Below are 18,638 nucleotides of genomic sequence, written 5' to 3'. Positions count from 1 at the left end.
TTCAGGTGCCTTCCAGATAGTTGCAAAATTAAAAGGTAATCAGTTTGAGCCAAAAAGATCCTTGTGTTGCATTGTTGGTTTTGAGTTATAAGAGGTTATGGTTAGAGTTTCATTTTATACATTTCTTGTTGAACTGAGATTTCGTTGACTTTCATCTTTTATGTGAAAGAGTATTTGTATTATAGAAATACAGTGACAGGCACAAGATTATTGGGGAAGAGACCAACTTGTGCCATTGTTACGAGGTACAATCTGTTTGATACAAGTGAATTGACATAGCTGTTATAATCTGGGGTTCAAAATTCCAGAGTTAGTACAGGCAGGCCAATGCTGAAGAATTAAATGAATAATTTGCACAATGACAGAAGAGAGTGTTCAGTCATCCTGAAGGGTGTAAAGTTGAATGAGGAGGCAATATTGAATAGGTTGTCTGTACTTAAAATTGATAAAGTGCCATGACTGAATAAGAAACGCCCAAGATTAATGAAGGGAATGATCAAAATTGCAGAAGCATTGCCCATAATCATCCAAACTTCCTTCATCTTGGAGCTGGTGCCAGAGGACTAGAGAGCAAGACATTTGTGAGGTCTTTTTTGAAGTAGTGTGCAGATATAGTCACCTTGCTATAGGAAGGATATAGAAAAGATTTACTAGGATGTTGCTGGGAATGGAGGGTTTGAGTTATAAAAATAAGAAGTTGAGGGGTAACCTTATAGAGGTTATAAAAATCATGAGGTGAATAGCAAGAATCTTTTCCCTCGGGTGGGGGAGTTCAAAACTAGGGGGCATATTTTTAAGGAGAAAGTGAGGACTGCAGATGCTGGAGATCAGAGCTGAAAATGTGTTGCTGGAAAAGTGCAGCAGGTCAGGCAGCATCCAAGGAACAGGAGAATCAACGTTTCGGGCATAAGCCCTTCCTCAGGATGTAGAGGGAGGAAGAGAGCTTCTTCAAGGAAGGCATCCTTGTAAGAGGATTCGCAGTAGGTTAAAATCTTCGAGGAGAAAGTGAGGACTGCAGATGCTGGAGATCAGAGCTGAAAATGTGTTGCTGGAAAAGCGCAGCAGGTCAGGCAGCATCCAAGGAACAGGAGATTTGACGTTTCGGGTATAAGCCCTTCCTCGGGCATATTTTTAAGGTGAGAGTAGAAATCTTTAAAAAGGATGTGAGGGGCCACTTTTTTTACACAGTGGTTCGCATATGGAATGAACTGCTAGAGGAAGTGGTGGATGTAGCTACAGTTACTCATTTGGATGAGTACATGAATACATGAGGTCTGGAGGGGCATGGGCCAAATGCAGGTAAGTGGGGCTAGTTTAGTTTGGGAGCTTGGTCAGCGTGGGCTAGTTGCAATGAAGGATCTGGTTCCGTGCTGTATGACTCTGATTATTGTTTAAAAATAGATGCAAAAATAAAACTAGCAACTACAATCCAGTCAACTTAATCTCAGTGGTTGGAAAGCATCTAGATATGATATAAAACTAAATTAATAGTTATTTCAATAAAAAATGGTTTAATTAAGGAAAGCCAGCACAAGTTTGTAAAGGGAAACTCAGTTAATTTGGAGCTTCTTGTAGACGTCAAACAGGGTTGGTATTGGAATGTTGTTGTGTGCATGTACTATGAAATGTTTGTTACAATGGTGTGTAACACCTGAGCAAAGTGAGAGCTCATGGAGTAAAAGAAACAGTAGTAACATTAAATACAAAATTGTCTGAGTAACAGGCAACAGAAAGTAATGGTTAATAGGTGTCTCTCAGATTGGAGGAAGGTTTATCGTATAATTCCCTAGCATTCCATTTATTATTTCCTATTTTTCCTCATATATTCATGAGTTGGATCTTGGTGCATAGGACGTAATTTCAAAATTTGAAACGTGCAAATATTGCAAACCATGAGGTGAGTAGTGCAGAACTTCAAAGGGCAAAGATGGATTGGTGGAATTGTCGGACAAATGGTAGATGAAATTAATTAAAAACAAATGTGAAGTGATTCATTTTGGAATGTGGAAACCTAGTATAATATTAAAGATACAATTCTGTACAGGATGCAGGAGCAAAGGGGCTTTTGTTCTGTTATGAACTTGGTTTAAGACAATTTTTTTTTGAAAAGAGAAATCCAAAATCCCAGTATTTGCTGAAAGGGTGAAACCACAAGATTCTATCAATAAAGACATAATACATTTTTACTAATTACAGTTAAAACAAGCAAACACCAGATTTTTTTTAGTAACCATCTATGCAGCAAAACTCAATCAACATAAATTAATTATGAATTTGTGTTGATTATAACTACAAATTATACATTAGATGGACAATTCTAGCAGATGTAGTACATTCAATATACATGTTACCTTTATCAATCACAAAGTTCTTCAACATCTTTCTTCCTCGTGAAGAGTTTTAGCTCTTGTTCTCAGATTTAGCCTGTGACCCAGTTGTCAGTAGCACCCAACCAACCTGAGTTTTCCAGACATGGTCTTCACCAAAAATGGCACAAGTCTGCGGAACCTTTCCAATTCTGCCATAACAGCCTGGATGGCACAGATCCATCGGTATATTCGTAAAGTAAAAAGCAACTGAAGTTATTGTCCATTTGCCATTTCTGAGCTTCTGGCCAATGTCCTCCAGCATTGAATCTTGCCCTGTGTCCTTTTATATGATTTCAGTCTACCAGAAGTTTTGGTTTCCAATCTCAGTTTAAATCTTTGTTTCGTTAGAAACTAGAAGCATCAATTTACCTTTACAGTTTGCCTTTAGGATCTGTCTCAAAATACAAGCTTTGAAACCAGAAATTCCATCAGTGTATAAATCATTGAAGGTGACAGGGCAGGTTGAAAGATTGGTTCATAAATATTAAAAAATGCTTTATTCAAGAGTCGTGGCTAACACTTTGACCCTCCCTTATTTTGCCTTTGAAAAGCTTATGTTGAGTTATCATCTTGAACATCTGCAGTCCTTGGCATGTGGATAACCAACTATGCTGTTAGGAAGGAAGATTCAGGTGTTTGACTCATCGACAATGAAAGATAGCAATCTAGTTTCAAGTCAGATTTTATGTGCCTCTTGGAGAAGAGCTGGCAGGTGGTGGTATTGTGTACACCTGCTGCTCTTGTCCTTCTCTGTAGTAGAAGGTTCTGTTGAAGGAACCCAGGTGAGTTGCTGCAGTGCATCTTGTGGATGGTACAGCTTTACTTTGGTGAAGAGAATGAACACTGAAGGTGATAGATGGGATGCCAAATAATATTTCCTCCAATTTTGTTTGGGAAAAACTAGAAATCATTGCATAGGTATACCAATTGCATGCAAGGGACCCTGGAGTGGCTGCAACGCCAATCAAATGGGCTGCTTTGTTGTGGATTCTGGATTAGTGGTGCTGGAAGAGCACAGCAGTTCAGGCAGCATCCAAGGAGCAGCGAAATTGACGTTTCGGGCAATTGTTGTTTCAGTTCTTCTATTCTTTTGACCCCCTCAAATGTCTCTAAATTGTTTTACTACTCATCTGACATACAGCACTGAGTGAGTAGAGATTTCCTCCAACCAAATATTAAAAAAAACATAAACGTCCTTTGTTCCCTGTAACTCTTTCTACTGGCCAGCCATTGACATAAGACAATAAGACCCAGGAGTGGAAGTACGGCCATTCGGCCCATCGAGTCCACTCCGCCATTAAATCATGGCTGATGGGCATTTCAACTCCACTTACTCGCATTCTCCCCGTAGCCCTTAATTTCTTGTGACATCAAGAATTTATCAATCTCTGCCTTGAAGACATTTAGGGTCCTGGCCTCCACTGCACTCCGCGGCAATGAATTCCACAGGCCCACTACTCTCTGGCTGACAGTTCTCCACTACTTGGATGACTATCTGAAGTTAGACTAGGCAGTGCAACCTTGCTCCTATCCCGGTCAAATTGAGGTGACCATAGTACAAACAGTGTGAATGGAGCCTAACAAATCAGTCAATTTAGCGAATAAGGATAACTGACAGTGATACAAATCCTCGTGCTTCCCTGCTGTGCCTTTGGGGCAATTCTTACACTTGGTGATTTGTCACATGCAATATCCTTAATTTGGTTTTAGTCCAAAGTATTTTCAATGCCAGATTAAATTGAGAAGGCATGACTTTAATATAAGCAGAAACTGGAATATTACCATTGTTTGTTTCTTAGATTTGAATTTTATGATTCTAGATATAAATCAATATTTCATTGGAAAAGTGACACCTTTGTTAATGCATCATTTTTTAGATTCATAGAGTTGTACATGGAAACAGAACCTTAGGTCCAACTACTTTCTTATTATGATATCAAAGTGTGGTCCAATATTAAATGATGATTTGCATGGGAGCCCTTTTAAGAAGCAAGAGTGTGCCTAATAGCGAAAGCATGCTGACACTGGATCTGAGGAAATTTGCAAATGGTTTCATATCAGTAATGGGCTCTATTATTATGGGAGTGAGAGACAGTCTTTGGATACAGGAAATGTGATGGTAGTTGTAGATGTCATTTGGGCTTCTTTTATGAATGTAATTAATGTCTGCTGGTGTAATAATCTCTGCTATGTAAGGACCTGTGGTGTAAAATTCCAAGCAGTGGAATGTGGTGAAACGGTTTAAAATTATGTCCCAATACATGTGTGAATCTAACCGGAATGGAGGTGTTGCTTAGTCCCGTGTGAATCTTCTTATCTGTATGTAACCAGAATGGAATGTGTTTTTTAGCCTTGCTCTGCTGTTATATCAGCTGAAAAAGTCTCCAGTTCGGTGAGTCTGCTCCGGGGTTACGTTTAACCGCCGAGCGTGGGTTGTTGGCAACCGCTCTACGAGAACTGACGGCTCCCAGTTTTTGTAACATGTAGAGTGAGTATAAGCCAGACCCGTTGTGCGACGCTGCGGGGAATAAAATGCCCATATTCTAGCAGTCTCGCCTCTTGGTCGTTTGTTCTGTGTCAGACTACTCTCCTACGAACCTGACCTTGAGAATTTTTTAAAACAGGACCCAAAATTAAAATCTGTAATATGAGATCGTGACACACTTGTTCATTATTCATTTTAATAAGTTGCATTCTTTATGTACTTGGGCTTTTGAAAATTTTCACTTTTCCTTTCCGTTATTTCCTTATTTGCACTATATTATTAGTGACATATATGGAGATAAGGAATGAAAATTCAGTAAGAAGTTTTGACCTTGGCCCCTCTAATTAGTCTCTGGTTATTCTGAGCATTCTAATGTGCAACAATGGCTGAACTCTGAGAGCCAGTTAACTATGGGTTATTGGAGTATAACTGGCAATGGAAATTCGAATGTCAAAGGCGAGGAAATTTTAAGCTTTTGGTTTGGGATGATGGCTTCACATACCGTTTATAGAGCCATTTTTACATTCACAGTGAAAATTGTTGGTTGAAAGTTATAAAACATCCACAATTCTAGTTTTGTAAGCTATGGAAATCTTGAATGGAGAAAATATTGTATTATATCCATTGAATATAAATCAAAGAATCAAATGTTTTAGCTGCTTCTCTTTATCAAATTTCTATTTTGCCCAAATCACTGAAACATGGTTGAAGATTATTATTGTAGTAGTGGATGTTCTTAAATATTGCAATTATTCTCACTGAATTTGAAAGTTGGTGTAGATTGTAACTTTTACTATTTTTTAAAAAAAATCTGTTGAAAATTTGACTAGTGGAATGCACCAAAAGCTGTAATATGTTCCAATAATGGAACTATTTAGAGCAACCCTTAAATGGATGCTTCACGATGCTGATTTGTACACCAGTAGACAGTGGTGATAGTAGGTATAGATATAATTTGGGCTGCTTTTATGAATGTAATTAATGTCTGCTGGTGTAATAATTTCTGTGCTATGTTAAGACCCAAATTTAAATGCTATAAACAAGTATAAAACCACCTGTTCCTGGGGACAACTGAGCCAGCTTATTTCTCAGAGTTTTGATGTTACATAATTTTGCAGAATATAATAGCTGATTATACACAGTATAAACGCGATACCCAATGCTTTTGTGGCCTATGAATCTGGTTTTTGGCGTAGACATCTGATTGGGCACTTGTGTTTGAGTTCAATTTTTTAAAATCATCGTTTATATCTTAATGACTTGATCTTGACAGCATGTTGCATTTTCCATTGAAGCAACCCTATTGAGTGAGTGTAAACTGCATCATACCAATTAATGTTTGTTAGATTATCCAGTGTACCACATAGATATTTCCTGGATGTGAATGTAAATAAACTTAATGTTGAATAATAATTGTAATGAAAGAATTTCAGTTGATTTACACAAGATGTAAGGTGTTCAATTAAGTTTGATTATTTTTGTATTTATATTCTTCTTGTCTTTCCTATTTCTAGGCAAGCAGAGGCCCTAAAGGCTGACATGACTGGTAAGATTGACTTTGTATATTTTAATTCTGTACTATTTCTACAAGCATGATTTTGAATGGAGCTTAATGCCTATAGTTTTACGATTGAGTAACTGCTTCAAGTTGCAGTGGCTGTTAACTGTCATAATGTCATAAAGTGAAAACTGTATATCAGGTTACTATTGATAAATTGTGTTGCAACATAAAATGTAATACTACATGAGGGTGATTCTTGGGGTACCTTAAGAGCTTCTTTCACCACTGAGGAAACCCACGCAGACACGGGGAGAACGTGCAAACTCCACACAGTCAGTCGCCTGAGGCGAGGTTATTATTGATAAATTGTGTTGCAACATAAAATGTAATACTACATGAGGGTGATTCTTGGGGTACCTTAAGAGCTTCTTTCACCACTGAGGCTTTATATTCTCCTTTCTTTCCCTCTGTGTAGCAATCACTAAAGAATTTTCTGCTGTCGTTGCTGAATTTCCATGTGTAATGTAAACCTTTAGTTCCAAGAATTAGGCTTCATCCATTGTCACCAGCATTTAAATATTTCCCATTGTGTCATACTAGGTGTTAAGTTGGAAGTCAGAGTTGGCTCATCTGCACTATTTTGCTTTTATTTAGTAGTTGCTGGAAATCTGAAGAAGTAGCAGAAAATGCTAGAGAAACTCACCATTAGGTGAGAGACAATTGAAGTTTTGAGTCCAGTATGATGATTCTTTGGAACCCGATGAGTCTTATTTGACTTAATTAACTGTTTCTCTCTCGTACAAAACTTAACCAGTTGAGGTGGGCCAGCATCCAGAGCTTGTAACTGGACAGTACAGAGATGGAGCTATGCTGAAGGAGAAAATCCCAACTAAACATGTTTTACCCTAAAAAGGTTTAACCAGTACATTGATTCAGATGTGCCATGAAAAGGTGGTTGACATAAACAGACACCTTGTCTAACTGAATTGACGGCACAATGCCACCCAAGAAATATGAATGGTGTTCATTCTGCCCGAGGAGACAATGCATCGCATCTATTTTGGCATGCATCTAGAGGCAGTCTCTTACTGAGGACAGGGTATGAGCACAATGGAGTGGGTTCAGTAATCCGATCTGATGACTTGCTTTGAAGTATTGCCCATAGGTCAGAGTCAAGGTGGTGTATAACAATGCAACTTTCGAGGATATCCGAAGTGCAGCAGAAAACTTGAGATCTGGTTGATGACCGGAAGATGTACAGTTGGTAGAGTGACCACCCAGTAACTGAATCTAGTACATGAAACACACTGAGAAGCTGGTGCCGTGAGTAGAGGAGAGCTAGACGTCAGAATGACAAACTGATGGAATCCCAGCTTTTGTCTATAAATGAAATAATTGAAGTGCAGCATGTGAAAGAAGTTGGTCAAGATCAGTAGTACGGTGGTTAGCACTGTTGCCTCTCAGCGACAAGACCCGAGGTTGATTCTACCCTCTGGTGACTGTACATGTGAAATTTGTACATTCTTCATAGAGAAAGTGAGGACTGCAGATGCTGGAGATCAGAGTCGACAGTGTGGTGCTGGAAAAGCAGAGCAGGTCAGGCAGCATCTGAGGAGCAAGAGAATCGATGTTTCGGGCATAAGCTGTTCAGGTATGTGATTCTCCTCTGATGCTGCCTGACCTGCTGTGCTTTTCCAGCATCACATTCTCGACACATTCTCCATAGTGTCCAGGGTTTTGTAGGTTAACTGGATTAGCCAGGGGAAATGCAAACATACACTGATAGGGTAGGGGATGGGATGCACTTTGGTGGGTAGGTGTGGACTCAGGCCAAATGGTCTGCGTCCAGACTAGAGATTCCACTAGTCTTAAGATTACTGCAATGAGAAATTTGAGGCAATAGTGCAGGAACAAAGGAATCCATTGATGAAGTTTAATGTGTCTGAATAAGTGAATCTCATAGTTGGATAACAGGAGAAATGTTGCAAAGAGTGTGTGTGATCCAGTAAATCTAGCACCATAGTTGAAGAGAATGGGATGAATAACATACTGAATTGTCATATTTGTAACAATGAGCAAGTTGAAGTTGGAAATCAGGGACATTTTTAAGTGCAGTTAATCATCATTAATCCAAATAAAACAAGTGTCAAAATATGTAGAGGCTAGTACATTTGTACACTTACCAAACTTTAGTATTGCCTTTTTAAAGAATTGTTTTCTTGTGACTCAAAAAAAATAGCTGCCCATCTGTTTGTTTATGGCATTGTTCGGTTGTTCTGAAAACATAATTGCTCGATTTTAATTCAATAAGGGGGACAAAAGTCTGGAATTAAGAGTCTAATGACCATGAACCCATTGTTAGTTGTTGGAAAAGCCCATCTGGTTCACTAATATTCTTTAGGGAAGGAATCTGCCATCCTTACCTGGTCTGGCCTACATGTGACTCCAAACCTACAGCCGTGTAGTTGACCCTTAACTGCCTTTGGGCAATTGGGAATGAGCAATAAATGTTGTCCTAGACAGTGGCGCCCATGTTCCATGAATGAATAAACATCCAATTTATGTTTCCTTCTTTATACTTCCTGGTTTGCTGTCTTCAAGGCAAGGAATCGCACTGTTAGTGGTGAGACACTTGGAACTACCAAAGATCAGAGGCACTGTAGTGTTCATTTTCATAGGTCTCTGAAGGCAGCAAGGCAAATAGATGAGATGTTGAGGCATTTGGGACACTTTCCTTTATTAGTCAATTATTAGACACTAAGCATAGAATAGAACAAGGAGTTTATGCTAGAACTGTGTAGAATACAGCTGAACTATAGTGCGATTCTGGTCACCACATTATAAGAAAGATGTGATTGAATTTGAGAGGTGCAGAGAAAATTTGCTGAGATGTTCCCTGGGCTGCAGGGTCTGAGTTCTGAAGGAATTTTGGATAGGCTGGCTTTGTTTTCCTTGAAACAATGAAGGTTGAGAGGGGACTTGATTGCAGAGCTTAGCATAGATAAGGTGGTTTTTCCTATATGGTTAAAGATTTAAAATAAGAAATAAAAGTCTGAGGAGAATTGAGAAGAATTCTTTTTCCTGCTGTGTGGTGGGATTCTGAAACTTACTGCTTGAAAGTGTGGTTGAAACAGAAGCATTCATAACATTTAAGCAATATTGAGATATTAATTTGCATTGTGATAGCCTAAAGATTAGGGCCAAAAGCTGGAAGATGGGATTGCTGTTGTCAGATCTTTGGTGCAGACACAGTGGGCCAATTAGCCTACTTCTACTCTGTAAAAGGTTCCTCATAATAGATTAGTTGTCAACGTTAGATCACACTGAATACAGGGAATACTAGCCATTTGTATAAATAACTGGTTTGAAGGTAGAAAACAGAGGGTGGTGTTGGAGGGTTGCATTTTAGACTAGAAACCTGTGATCAGTGGTGTGGCACAAGGATTGGTGCTGGGTCCACTGTTTTTCATCATATTTATGTAATGGTTTGTGTAAACTTAGGAGGTATGGTTAGTAAGTTTTGCAGACGACTGGAGGAGTAGTGGACAGCGAGGAAGGTTACCTCAGAGTACAATGGGGATCTTGATCAGATGGGCCAATGGGCCGAGGAGTTTAAATAAAGTTTAATTTAGATAGGTGTGAGGTGCTGTATTTTGGAAAGGCAAATCGGGGCAGGACTTGTACACTTAATGGTAAAGTCCTGGGGAGTGTTGCTGAACAAAGAGACCTTAGAGTGCAGGTTCATAGTTCATTGAAAGTGGATTCGCAGGTAGATAGGAAAGTAAAAAAGCTGTTTGGTATGCTTGCCTTTTTTGATCAGTTCATTGAGTATAGGAGTTGGGTGATCATGTTGTGGCTGTATAGGATGTTGGTTAGACCACTTCTAGAATACTGCATTCAATTCTGGTCTCCCTGCTACAGGGCGAATGTTGTGAAACTTGAAAGGGTTCAGAAAAGAGTTGCAAGGATATTGCAAGATTTAAGGGTTTGGGCCATAGGGAGAGGCTGAATAGACTTGGCCTATTTACCCTGGAGCTTTGGAGGCTGAGGGGTGTCCTTCTGGAGGTTTGTAAAATCGTTAGGGGCATGGATAGGATGAATAGCCAGGTCGTTTCTCTGGGGTGGGGGAGTCCAAAACTTAAGAGTGCATGGGTTTAGGATGAGAGGGGAAAAATTTAAAAGGGCCATAAGGGGCAACTTTTTCATGTAGAGAGTGGTGCGTGTATGAAATGTGCTGCCAGAGAAAATGGTAGAGGCTTGTATAATAACATTTAAAAGGCATCTGGATGGGTATATGATTGGGAACAGTTTAGAGGGATATGGGCCAAATGCTGGCAAATAGGACTAGATTAATTTAGGGTCTTTGGTTGGCATGCACGTGTTGGAACGAAGGGTCTGTTTCTGTACTGTACAATTCTAACTGTGAATGCCTGAGGATAAAAGAATGTAAATATTTCACTGTAACAAACCTGGCTCTTTCTCTTTGGTTCATGTCTGAGAGCAAGCCTTTTTTTAATGTATTTAAGGTTACACAGTTTTATCAAATATGGAAGTGGTTCAATCTTCCCAACTTTTATTCAGAGTAGGAATGTTAGGAGGCATCAGTGCAAGTTACATTGGTAAATACCATATTTAATCATTCATAAAATTAATTGAACTTTTCAGCTAAATTTATTGAGAAATGTTTGCCTGGAGGCTTGTCAAAGATGAAAGATTTCGCATGCAGATTTATAAATTGATTTTTTAAAAAATCTTTTAAACATTTTATAACACTGAGGATTTCACTTTTTACCAGCTTGGTGTGCAAACTTTGTCTATTTAAAACCTACAACATTTAACTCTGGTTGAGATTAGATACTCAGTGGAACAGTCTATCTAATTTTTGATTGCTGAAACAGAATGAACTGTGAATGCTTCACCAATTAATGATACTGTCAGGAAAAATCCAAATAACATTCTATGAAAAGTTAGTGGTTTTCATCTTTAGTATTTTGAAGAGTTTTGTTCCCCTGTGTATCAAATTATTGTTTATGTATATATTGCGCTACAAAATACATTTGCTTAATGACTGGTACAATCTGTATATCTGATTTTACATTTGTGCAACTTCTAATGAACAGTTTGTTCTCTTCATTTTTTTCAGGGCCTCACAGCATTTAAAAGTACTTGTGTTGAAAATGATTATGACTTGTAGATTCTTTCCTCACCAAAAATTCACTATAAGCAGGAAATAGAGTTTAACATTGAAAGTTTGAACTTTTCCATTGTGTTTTAACAATCCTAAGTATATGGCAATTATAGTTCTGCACTTTTCCATCTTTGCATGTTTACAGCTAGCCTTGTGAGAATCTGTTTTCACACAGATATCAATCTTTGTGCAAAATTACCAACATTGCTATTGAATTAGATCTATGGCCATGGCAGTTCTCTACTTTCCCATTTATTCATCCCTTGCCCCTGCTTGCTCTCAACCCCTCCTGCTGTTTCTCAGTATTAAATGTTAATTGTGTCTGTCTGGTCTTATCATCAATACTTACTTGTGAGCGACTTGACTTCGAGTAAATTTAGCCCATGAGGAAAGGATTCTAAATAATTGAGTCCAGAATACCAAGTTCGTATTTTGTGAAGTGGTGAAGTTTAAACATTGTCATCTCATGAAGCATTCATGGACATACTATTGAACTTGCATTGTGAATTGATTGAAATCTATGTGCATGCTGTTTGGTCACATTAAAAACATTGATACTGCTTTCATTTTCCTTCTCAGTGAATATATGGTTTAGCCATTTGCTTTAATTTGTTTGTGTGACCTTTGTAACGATGCTGTGGCTTAGAAGTTATTTTGTCCTGGTTTCTTTTGAGAGAGAAATTGAGCAAGAGGTGGATAGCTGGCCAGTTAAGATCACTTGAGTAAACTATTTGGGACCCCTTGCATTGTTTTTTAAACAATGGATGTAGCCAGATCTCAAGATCAGAATTTCTGGGTTTTAGAATTTCAGTAACATCAGCAGCTATTGGGGTCTCAATAGAGTTGGAAGCTTTAGTAAATGTCTCCTGGCTGCTACTGTCTCTGAATTTTCTCTTCATTTATTTTCCTCCTAAGTTGGAGAACTGCAGTTGAGAATCTGTTTATGAGATGTTACTATATTGGAACAATTAATTAGTAATAGTTACTGTATTTATTGTTCTCAAGTTTTCCAATAAAGTTATTCTAAATGTCTCTTTCTTTTGTTTGTATTTTAACCATAGTGTTCAAATAAATTGCATTTTGCTTATCATTGAGTACTTTGCATTGCTTCTAGAGCGTGGTACTTCACATTTGTCTGTAAAATAAGAAAAGGGGTCTAGACTACCTTCGTAAAATATTTTGAGGAGATCTGGTCTGGTCCATAACACCTTTTGTTGTAGATGTTTCATTGGCCTGTATTTTCAGATCATTTTAGTTGATAAAACATACTTTAATGTACTGACTTTTTAAAAGGAAAACCATTGCATACAAATTTTTTTAAATAATTTGATTCCAAGAAGGAAAAGCATAGCTGGAAAGATGCGCTTTTTTTTTTTACAGATTAATATAAAACATTTTTTTTGGGACAGATTCAAAGCTGGGTCCGGCTGAAGTCTGGACTTCCAGGCAAGCTCTACAGGACCTCTACCAAAAAATGCTGGTCACAGATTTGGAGTATGCACTGGATAAGAAGGTGGAGCAGGATCTGTAAGTATGCAGTGAGTTCTGGTGATGTCACAAATATCACTTCTCTGTCACTGTTTCAATTTTCTATTTGGTTGATGCACTTGTTTGATCATAGTTGTTTAAAGATGCAAGTTAAATTGCTCACCTGCAATAGGAAGAAAACAGGACCTAAAATTTGGTATTTATTTTGCTTAGATTCTATTCCACTGTATTTGATCCATATACTGCTGATCTATTACTAACATCTGTTACATTATACTGATTTGTGTGGTAATGTTAGCCATTTTGAAAAGCAACTGCAGTAAGCAGAGTTAGCAGACAAACATGTTGAATTGACCCCTTGTAGGTGGTAAACTAAAAAGTTAAAAGCAGTGTTTATTCATTTACCTTCATATATTGAAACAACTTACAACTGGTCTAAGATAAAACTAATACTGTAAGTTAGGTTTTTAAATTATAATGGAGAAATGTAATTCTCCACGAATATAACATTAGCTTTTGTGGACCATAGAAGATGTCTTGTAATAATTATGAACTCATACACTGTTAAAAGTCCAGTTACAACTCCTTGAACAAGTTCTAACTTTTTTGAAGATTTTCATAGTGAGACTGGAAAAATGCAAGTTTTTATCTATTCTCTAGCAACCTAGGGATTGCACACTGTGGCCTCCTAACAGCACATAACCTGGAGGAGTGTAGACTCACTGACAGCAAACTTGAAATTTTCACTTTGTACACACTTGCAAATGTCTTGGCATTTACTATCATTACCTAAATAAGAGTTTTGTCACCATTGCCACTACAAAATGCATATGAAAATTCAAAAGTATTCTATCTTTGTCTTTGCACTTCACAGTCTTTCGTCCTTGTGCTTTCATTTACATAGATGCACTTCCATTATCTATATCGATATTCCTAAATTTTGTTCACGCCCTTCCCTATGTTCTCATGGAGGTATAAACATATAAAATGGAGCTCTTCTAACTTTGTCAGGATGGAAAATAATTAAGTTCAAGAATGTGGTCAATTTCAAAATTCAACATTTTAAAATTATCAATCAGATGAATAGGAATGGGTGATTTCATTTGCAAGCGGAGTTGTTGATTAAAGCAGAAAACAAGCTAAACTAATGAAAAAGATGTATAATTTTTTTAAAAAAATGGAAGCAACATTTATGCTTGTTTATTGTAAAGAATCACAGTTTTGAGTCCTTAGCAGTTTCATCTTGAAACACTTAGCTGGGAAGTCATACTCATCCCAAAAGCAGAAATCATTGCCAACCATAATTTCATTAGCACTTTAAAACTATACAAATAAATCTTTGGAATGTTTTATTTTTGTTTTCTCTGCATTATAATTCAGAGCTTTTATAATAGCTCCAAAAAATATCATTGATTAGTTTGCCTTTGTTCAGCTATCTATATGAAAGTTGTGAGGGCAGATGTCACTTTTGGGGGTGGGGGGGAGGGGGTGAAATTTTGTCTTGTTCTTTCTGACCTGGATCTGTAAATTTATAATGAACTTCTAACCTGAAAGCTTTCTGACCAACCAAGTTACACTGATGTTTCAAAAAGGACAGAGATGAGATTTAAACAAAATTCCAGCTCAGCAGATGAATAACATTTTAACATTTTTTAAAAAACTCACTACAGTCATACCTAGAGAGACAGAATATTAATAACTAATAGAGTCATAGAATTGTACAGCACGGAAACAGACCCTTCAGTCCAACCTGTCTATGCCAACCAGATATCCCAACCCAATCCAGTCCCATTTGCCAGCACTTTGCCCATATCCCTCTAAACCCTTCCCATTCATATACCCATCCAGATGCATTTAAATGTTGTACTTGTATTAGCTTCCACCACTTCCCTATGCACCACCCTCTATGAAAAAGTTGTCCCTTTTAAATCTTTGCCCTCTAGTTCTGGACTCCCCCACCCCAGGGAAGAGAGTTTGTCTATTTATCCTATTCATACCCTTCATGATTTTATAAACCCCTATGAGGTCATCCCTCGGCCTCTGAGGCTCCAGGGAAAACAGCCCCAGCCTATTCAGCTTCTCCTTATAGCTCAAATCCTCCAACCCTGACAACATCCTTGTAAATCTTTTCTGAACTCTTTCAAATTGCACAATATCCTTCCGATTGGAAGGAGACCAGAATTGCACGCAATATTCCAAAAGTGGCCTAACCAACGTCCTATATAGCTGCAACATGGTCTCCCAACTCCTATACTCAGTGCTTTGACCAATAAAGGAAAGCATAGCAAACACCTTCACTGTCCGATCTACCTGAGAATCTACTGTCAAGGAGCTATGAACCTGCACTCCAAGGTCTCTTTGTTCAGCAACACTCCCTTGGACCTTAACCATTAAGTGTATAAGTCCTGCTAAGCTTTCCCAAAATGCAGCACCTCGCATTTATCTAAATTAACCTCCATCTGCCGCTCTTCAGCCCATTTACCTTTCTGACCAAGATCCCATTGTAATCTAAGGTAACCTAATTTGCTGTCTACTACACTTCCAATTTTGGTGTCATCTGTAAACTTACTAACTATACCTCCTATGTTCATTTCCAAATCATTTATGTAAATGACGAATAGTAAAGAATCTAGCACCAATCCTTGTGGCACTCCACTGGTTACAGGCCTCCAATCTGAAAAACAACCCACCACCATCACTATCTGACTTCTACCTTCGAACCAGTTCTGTATCCAAATGACTAGTTCTTCTGTATTCCATGAGATCTAACCAGTCTTCCATGGGGAACCTTGTTGAACGCCTTACTGAAGTCCATCTAGATTACGTCCACAGCTCTGCTCCCATCAATCCTCTTTGTTACTTTTTCAAAAAACTCAGTCAAGTTCATGAGACATGATTTCCCATATACAAAGCCATGTTGACTATCCCTAATCAGTCCTTGCCTTTCCAAGTATGCGTGAATCCTGTCCCTCAACATTCCCTCCAACAACTTGTCCCTATAAAGCCTACATCATTTGTCTTACTGTAAACAATGTCACCAAATAAATATTGCATTTTACAAATATGGCAGATGGTGGAATTTGAGTTCAATAAAAGTCTGAAATTAAGGATCAAATTATGACCATGAAGCCATTGTCGATTGTTGGAAAAACCCATCTGCTTCACTCGTGTCTTTTAGGGAAGGAAACTGCCATCCTTATCTCATCTGGCCTTCATGTGACTTCAGATCCACAGCAATGTGGTTGACTCTTAACTGCCCTCTGACCAATTAAATGCTGACCTAGTCAGTGACACCCACATCGTGTAAATGAATTTTTAAAAAAAGTTTTCCTCATGCCATTTGAACATCTCTTCTGTAAGAACAAACAAATGCTGTTTAAAGTTGTATTTAATTATTATCAAAGCTGTAATGTTGATACCTCTTAAACCAATATTGGTAGGAGGTAAGTGGAAATTCTCATTTTGTCCCATTGTGCTTAAAGCATTCCGCTTGAAGGGACAGCTTGCTGCAGCTTGACGACATTGTTTTGTAGAGCAGTGGCTCTGCGGCTTGTAAATAGAATGGTTTAAACAGAAGTAATATAAGTAAAATTAATGTGAAATCAGTTTTCATCAACAAATGTTCGGGAAATTGGAGGTACTTGGTGTTCAGCTGTTAGGATCCATGATCCAGAATTTATTGAATAGTTTTGAATAAACTTATTTTGGGAGGTTCATTGATCTTGGAAGTGCATATTTATTCTTCACATCTTGATTCTCTGATATGTCAGAGGGAATGATTCCTGCCTACCATCAAACAATTGCATTCTCCTTAAAAACATTCCAAAGCGTTTTTGTTCTACTGTTAGTGTTTCATTGGCTTCTAATCTTTCTAAGTGTCGGGTAATAAATCAATCTGGTGGTAAATTTGTTATTTTTCATTCTACAGATGATACATTTTCATTCTTATTTCATACTAGATTAATCACTATTCAAGTTGAGTCGAGCATGTGTTGCTGGAAACGCACAGCAGGTCAGGCAGCATCCGAGGAGCAGGAGAATTAATGTTTCAGGCATAAGCCCTTCATCAGGAATGAGACGTGGGCTGGGAGCTGAGAGATAAAAGGGAGGGGGTAGGGGTGGGGAAGAAGGTAACTGAGAAAATGATAGGTGGATGAAGGTGAGGGAGAAGGTGATAGGTCAAGGGGGGAGTAATGGACAGGTCAGGAGGGCTGTGCCGAACTAGAGGCTTGAGACCCACACTCTCAACTCTGATCTCCAGCATCTGCAGTCCTCCCTTTCTCCTACTATTCAAGTTGAGCCAAAATTGTTACATTCCAGAGACCTCTGTTATCGTGATTTTTGAGAAGATTTGTAGCTCAGGTTAATAAGTATGGAAGTTAGCCCGCTGAGCTGGAAGGTTTGTTTTCAGATGTTTCACCACCACACTAGGTGAGAGTCTTCAGTGAAGCACTGGTGGTACGTCCCGCCTCTCTCTTCATAGGTCTTGGTTTCTTGAGGTGGTGATGTCATTTCCAGTTTTTTTTTAAAAGAGAAGGTAGATTGGATCTAAATCAATGTGTTTGTTGATAGAGTTCCAGTTAGAATGCCATGTCTCTAAGATTTCTCATGTGTCTTTGTTTTGCCTGTCCTAGGATATGTGTGTTGTCCCAGTCAAAGTAGTGTCCTTCTTTGTCTGTATGTATGGAAGCTAGTGATAGTGGGTCATGTCTTTTGGTGGCTAGTTAACGTTCGTGTATCCTGGTGGCAGGTTTCCTGCTTGTTTGTCCAATGTAGTGTTTCTTTACAGTTCTTGCATGGTATCTGGTAAATGACGTTAGTTTCGCTGGTAGTATCCAATGGATCCTTTAGGTTCATTTGTTGCTGTTTAAGTGTGTTGGTAGGTTTGTGGGGTCTGAGTAGTCTGGAAGTCATTTCTGATATGTCTTTGTAAGGTAATGTGGCTATAGTTTTTGGTTGCGTTGTGTCTGCTTGTTCGGGTTTGTTTCTGAGGAATTCTGAGGATTGTGTTTATTGGGTATCTGTTTTTCTTGAAAATGTTGTATAGATATTTTTCTGCTTTTTGTAGTTCGTATGATGTAGTCCGTTGAAATAATGTCTTAATGCAGCTCAGTTCATGTGTGTTGGGATGATTGCGTCTGAAGCTAAGTATCTGGGCTGTGTTTGTTTTTCTGTCCTCTCTGGTTTGAAGCTCTCCGTTAACTGTACGTTCAACTGTCACATCTAGGAATGGGAGTCTGTTATTATTCTCCTCCGCTTTTGTGAATTTTATGCTTGTCAGGATATTGTTGATGGTGTTGTACGTTTCCTCTAATTTGTTCTGTTTTGTGATGACAAAGGTGTCATCCACATAACAGACCCAAAGTTTGGGTTGGATAGATAGCAGGGCAGCTTGTTCAAATCTCTGCATTACTGCTTCCACTATCAGCCCAGATATCCAGTGGGTGTTCCGTTGACTTGTTTTGCTATTGAATGTGAACTGGAAATGACATCACCCACCTTAAGAAACCAAGACCTATAAATAGAGAGGTGGGACATATCACAGCGCTTCACCAGAGACTCTCTCTGATGATATTATCGAGTATGGTGATAAAACGTCTAAAAACA

At 38.4% G+C, this 18,638-nt stretch overlaps 1 protein-coding gene across 2 annotated transcripts in view; it reads left to right on the top strand.

The window, feature by feature from the left end:
* smg7 (SMG7 nonsense mediated mRNA decay factor) overlaps nt 1–18,638 on the top strand; it is a 146,224-nt gene that overhangs the window by 42,266 nt on the left and 85,320 nt on the right. For both annotated transcript variants that reach the window (XM_043699524.1, XM_043699526.1), the window contains exons 2-3: nt 6,369–6,400; nt 12,953–13,070. In XM_043699524.1, coding sequence (XP_043555459.1) covers nt 6,369–6,400; nt 12,953–13,070 — 150 coding nt within the window. The remainder of the gene's footprint in view (nt 1–6,368; nt 6,401–12,952; nt 13,071–18,638) is intronic.

The sequence above is a fragment of the Chiloscyllium plagiosum genome, chromosome 11, assembly GCF_004010195.1.
Source record: "Chiloscyllium plagiosum isolate BGI_BamShark_2017 chromosome 11, ASM401019v2, whole genome shotgun sequence".
In the NCBI taxonomy this organism is placed as follows: Eukaryota; Metazoa; Chordata; class Chondrichthyes; order Orectolobiformes; family Hemiscylliidae; genus Chiloscyllium; species Chiloscyllium plagiosum.
The sequence above is the reverse complement of the archived record's forward strand: the minus strand, read 5'-3'. Positions and strand labels throughout refer to the sequence as shown.